The following is a 3,871-nucleotide window of genomic DNA, read 5'->3' as shown; positions in this document are numbered from 1 at the left end:
TCTGCGCATCATATTATAACCGGGATGGCCCAATCGGTCATGCCAAATGATAAAATCATTAGAACCAGTAAACCTTTTGTTTACTACGACATGTGATTCAACTGTATCAATAGTTGTATGGTACAACCCAGAAGAAAGTGCAGGCAATTTTTCAAGCACAATTTTCCTCTCCGCATTTATCGTATTAATATAAAGGTATTCCACCTTTCCTTTATTTGCAGTCTCAACATGATATCCATTTTGGCGAATAACTTGAAACTTAACAAGTTTCTTTGAGACTTACTACAATACAATGCATTATTAATTTTCAATAATGTTCCTCCAGGTAGTAATAAGACCGTTCTTTCTTATCCCTCAATCAACTTTGTACTATCGGATATTGTATTAACATATGTATTTTTCATAATCAAATGAGAGAAATATTTCTTTTATCCTAGTATTGTATGAGTTGTGGCACTGTCCAGAAGGCACATATTTTCATTACTCATCTTGGATTAAACTGAAGACTGAAATTTTTTATTGATCTTCATAAAAATAAAAATACATAATAAGAAGTACAAAACTTTACAAAAGAAAATTTAAGTACATGAACTTTAAGTAAAACATTAAAAACACATAACAACATTATTCATTTCCCAGTTCAATTATCAATCTTCAATTGCGACCCCAAAGAAGTCTTCAGCTTCCAGATGAGTAATATCATCGAGCCCATCAAAAGCATCATCTTTCAATGCTAAATTTGTCTCAATATTCTAATCATATTTTTGAGAAGACCCTGCCTGAGCATCATCTTTGAGAGTCAAATGTGACTCTACTCGGGCATTAAAAGAGGAGGCACGACTTTTATTTCCTTTCCTTTTAAAGGAGTTTTGATATAGCTTGACAAAATGCTCAGGTGTCCAACATTCATTTTTCCAGTGACCTTTAAGGCCACTATGATGACAGTGATCTCCCTTGCCTTTAGAAGGATTATTTTGAGAACCCATATTGTTCTCCCTTTTGTTATGACCGCCACCTTGACAATTATTATATCGTCTTTTGGCTTTTCCACACCCACACACATTATCATGGCCCTGATTACTTTGTCTTATTTCAGACTGACCGTTTGCTTCTACCCCGTGTGCCTCCGATAATGGAGCACTTCCAACGGGACAGGCTTCCTGATTTTTCATTAAAAAGTAATTATGCTGCTCAGCCACCAGAAGACATGAGATTAATTCAGAGTATTTTTTCACGGTATTGCTGTTGTAATATCATATTGGAGGCATGGAAAGTAGTTAGTGTCTTTTCCAACATGTCCTCATGTTTTATAACTTTCCCACATAATTTTAATTGGGAAGTGATTCTAAATACAACAAAGTTATACTCAATTACGGTTTTATAATCTTGAAGTCGTAAGTGCATCCACTCGTAACGAGCCATTGACAATATCATTGCCTTGAGGTGGTCATACCTCCCTTTCAAACCTACCCACAATTCAAGTGGATCTTTCACTATTAAATATTCAACCTTCGGGTTTTCATTAAGATGATGACGCAGGAATATCATAGCTTTCGCTTTATCATGACTTAATGCGTTATTTCCTTCGATTATAATATCACCAAGACCCTTAGCGGTAAAGTGAATTTCAGCATCAAGTACCCATGACAAATAGTTCTTTCCAGAAATGTCAAGTGCCAAAAATTCAAGCTTTGACAAATTCGACATGATGAAAACTATCATAAAATAGTTGAGTTAATAACATGATGTTGATTTCTTTATAATAAAAGATAAATTAATGTTTAAATGATTAGGAATTAGTATAAATATATTATATGCATTAACATGGAATGTTACAAAAACATGTAAACTTATAAAGTATGAAACGGTAAATTTAATATATATATTCTAATTATTTTACAATATTTATTACTAGTTTCAATTGTTATTTAACGCCAAAGGTTTGTAAGATTTTTAAGTCATATTTAACATAATACTATTATTCTTTATGACACACAAATACTTATCATAAATGATAGAATTACTACTTTCAAGTATTTTAACTAGTTTGCTATCATATTACTTAGTAATTAATTTAGAGTTATAAGTTAGTAGCAGATAAATAATATAAATCTTAAATGCATTGAGTAAAGTATCATAATAATAGTTAAATCAAGTTATGTATGGAGTAATTAAATTGCAAATCAAAGACTTATGTAAGTCCTATTCGAGATGTTATAAACATATAAATGTATACCTGCCTCAGAAAGAAAATTGATTTTTAGGAAAAAAGATAATTCTGAATTAAGTAGGTCTTAATTGGTTAGAGACTCGTGCAGATAACGTGTTGTGAAATATTAGCAATATAAAATAATATAAGACAACAAATATATAGACAAGATATATGGGAGATAATGCTTTCTTATTTCTTTCTTCTGTATTTTTCGACTGTATCTTTTATAAAATAATCATCGCTATTTATAGTACAAAATATCTTTGGAAGTTACATGAATTAAATAGATTTCATTTATTTTGTACATGAACTTCACAAAAGAGTTACGAAAGACATCCACATTAATGCATTTATAACATTAAGTACATTTTTGTTGTTTTATTACCAATTGATAAAAAATATTTATATAGTGTGTTTATACCAAGTTAATAATTAAAGGAGACCTGCCTTAAATACACACATTATCATTATTTACCAAAGCCTCTTGATGATATATGAGAATTACACTAGCTTCTCTTAAGGGCAAACTACATAAATCCAACTAGTTTAGGTTCTAATTACTAAGATTCCTGATAGTTTCAAATATTACTTCATCTACCATATTTCATGCTTAGGATACACGAGTTGAAATCCGTGAGATATATGTATCTGTCGAATTTTAAAACTGAGATACATATTTTATTTGTTTAGATTAATTGGTTGTAACTGATTTCTTTAATTAGAGAAGTAAATGAAGATTTTCAGAATGCATGAACAAGTAATTTTGAAAATTAAAATTAATCAAATCCCTTAATATAAGGCGGAAATCAAGGAGTGTATCTATGTTTAATTAACTTCATTTTATTATTCTTTGAAATAATAAATTCATTAATATTATTAATAAAGGACAACAAAAAACATGTATATCTTAATCACGTAATTTGATTAATTTTATTTTATCACTCTTAAATAATAAATCCATTAATTTGATGCATCTATTATCAATATATGATGTATCCAACCAACTAAACACTTAGATACATAAGCATCATATATGTACATCCATATGTATCATAGAAGTATCTAGATTTATTTAGTACATTTGTTATATGTGTCTAGTATTAATTTCATGTATCTATTTATATGATCTAATTTTACTTTTCATGTATATTTTATATGTATCTAGTGTTAATTTGATGTATCAAGTATCAATTTCATACATTATATTCAAAAACATGTATCTCGGATACATAATAAGCATATACATATAATTATGTGTATCTAATTATGAAATGTAACTAAAACGCACAAATATAGAAACAAATCACAATGGTAGAGTATCTGTTTATCATTAATCCAAAAAAAAGAAAAAAAATCAAAATTCTTCCCTTTTTAGCATCTAATTTTTTTTTTTTATCATAGATACATATAATCTTAAGTCAGATACATGAATTTTTAACTAGATACATGTACACATGATGTGTATCCAACATTGTTGCATATCTAATGGTGTATTTGTTCTGTTAATTAAAATTTGACGTAATTCTTCTATCTTGATTGAGTCATTCCTATACTTAGATCTATTCTCGGCTTGAATATTGATGGATGAAGAGTCAGTCCCTGCAATGATAAATTCATGAGTAAAAATAAACAAATAAAAGTTGTCTGATTTAGTATAAT

At 28.9% G+C, this 3,871-nt stretch overlaps 1 protein-coding gene across 1 annotated transcript; it reads right to left on the bottom strand.

The window, feature by feature from the left end:
- Positions 1-752: 752 nt before the first annotated feature.
- On the bottom strand, positions 753-1,707 carry LOC125855785 (uncharacterized). The gene is made up of 2 exons (XM_049535488.1): positions 1,375-1,707; positions 753-1,187 (listed from the first exon to the last, which is right to left on the bottom strand). The coding sequence occupies exons 1-2, from the start codon at positions 1,705-1,707 to the stop codon at positions 753-755; spliced, it is 768 nt and encodes a 255-aa protein (XP_049391445.1).
- Positions 1,708-3,871: the final 2,164 nt, after the last annotated feature.

This window comes from Solanum stenotomum, chromosome 2 (assembly GCF_019186545.1).
Source record: "Solanum stenotomum isolate F172 chromosome 2, ASM1918654v1, whole genome shotgun sequence".
In the NCBI taxonomy this organism is placed as follows: Eukaryota; Viridiplantae; Streptophyta; class Magnoliopsida; order Solanales; family Solanaceae; genus Solanum; species Solanum stenotomum.
Note: the sequence above shows the minus strand (reverse complement) of the source record. Positions and strands in the feature narration are given on the sequence as shown.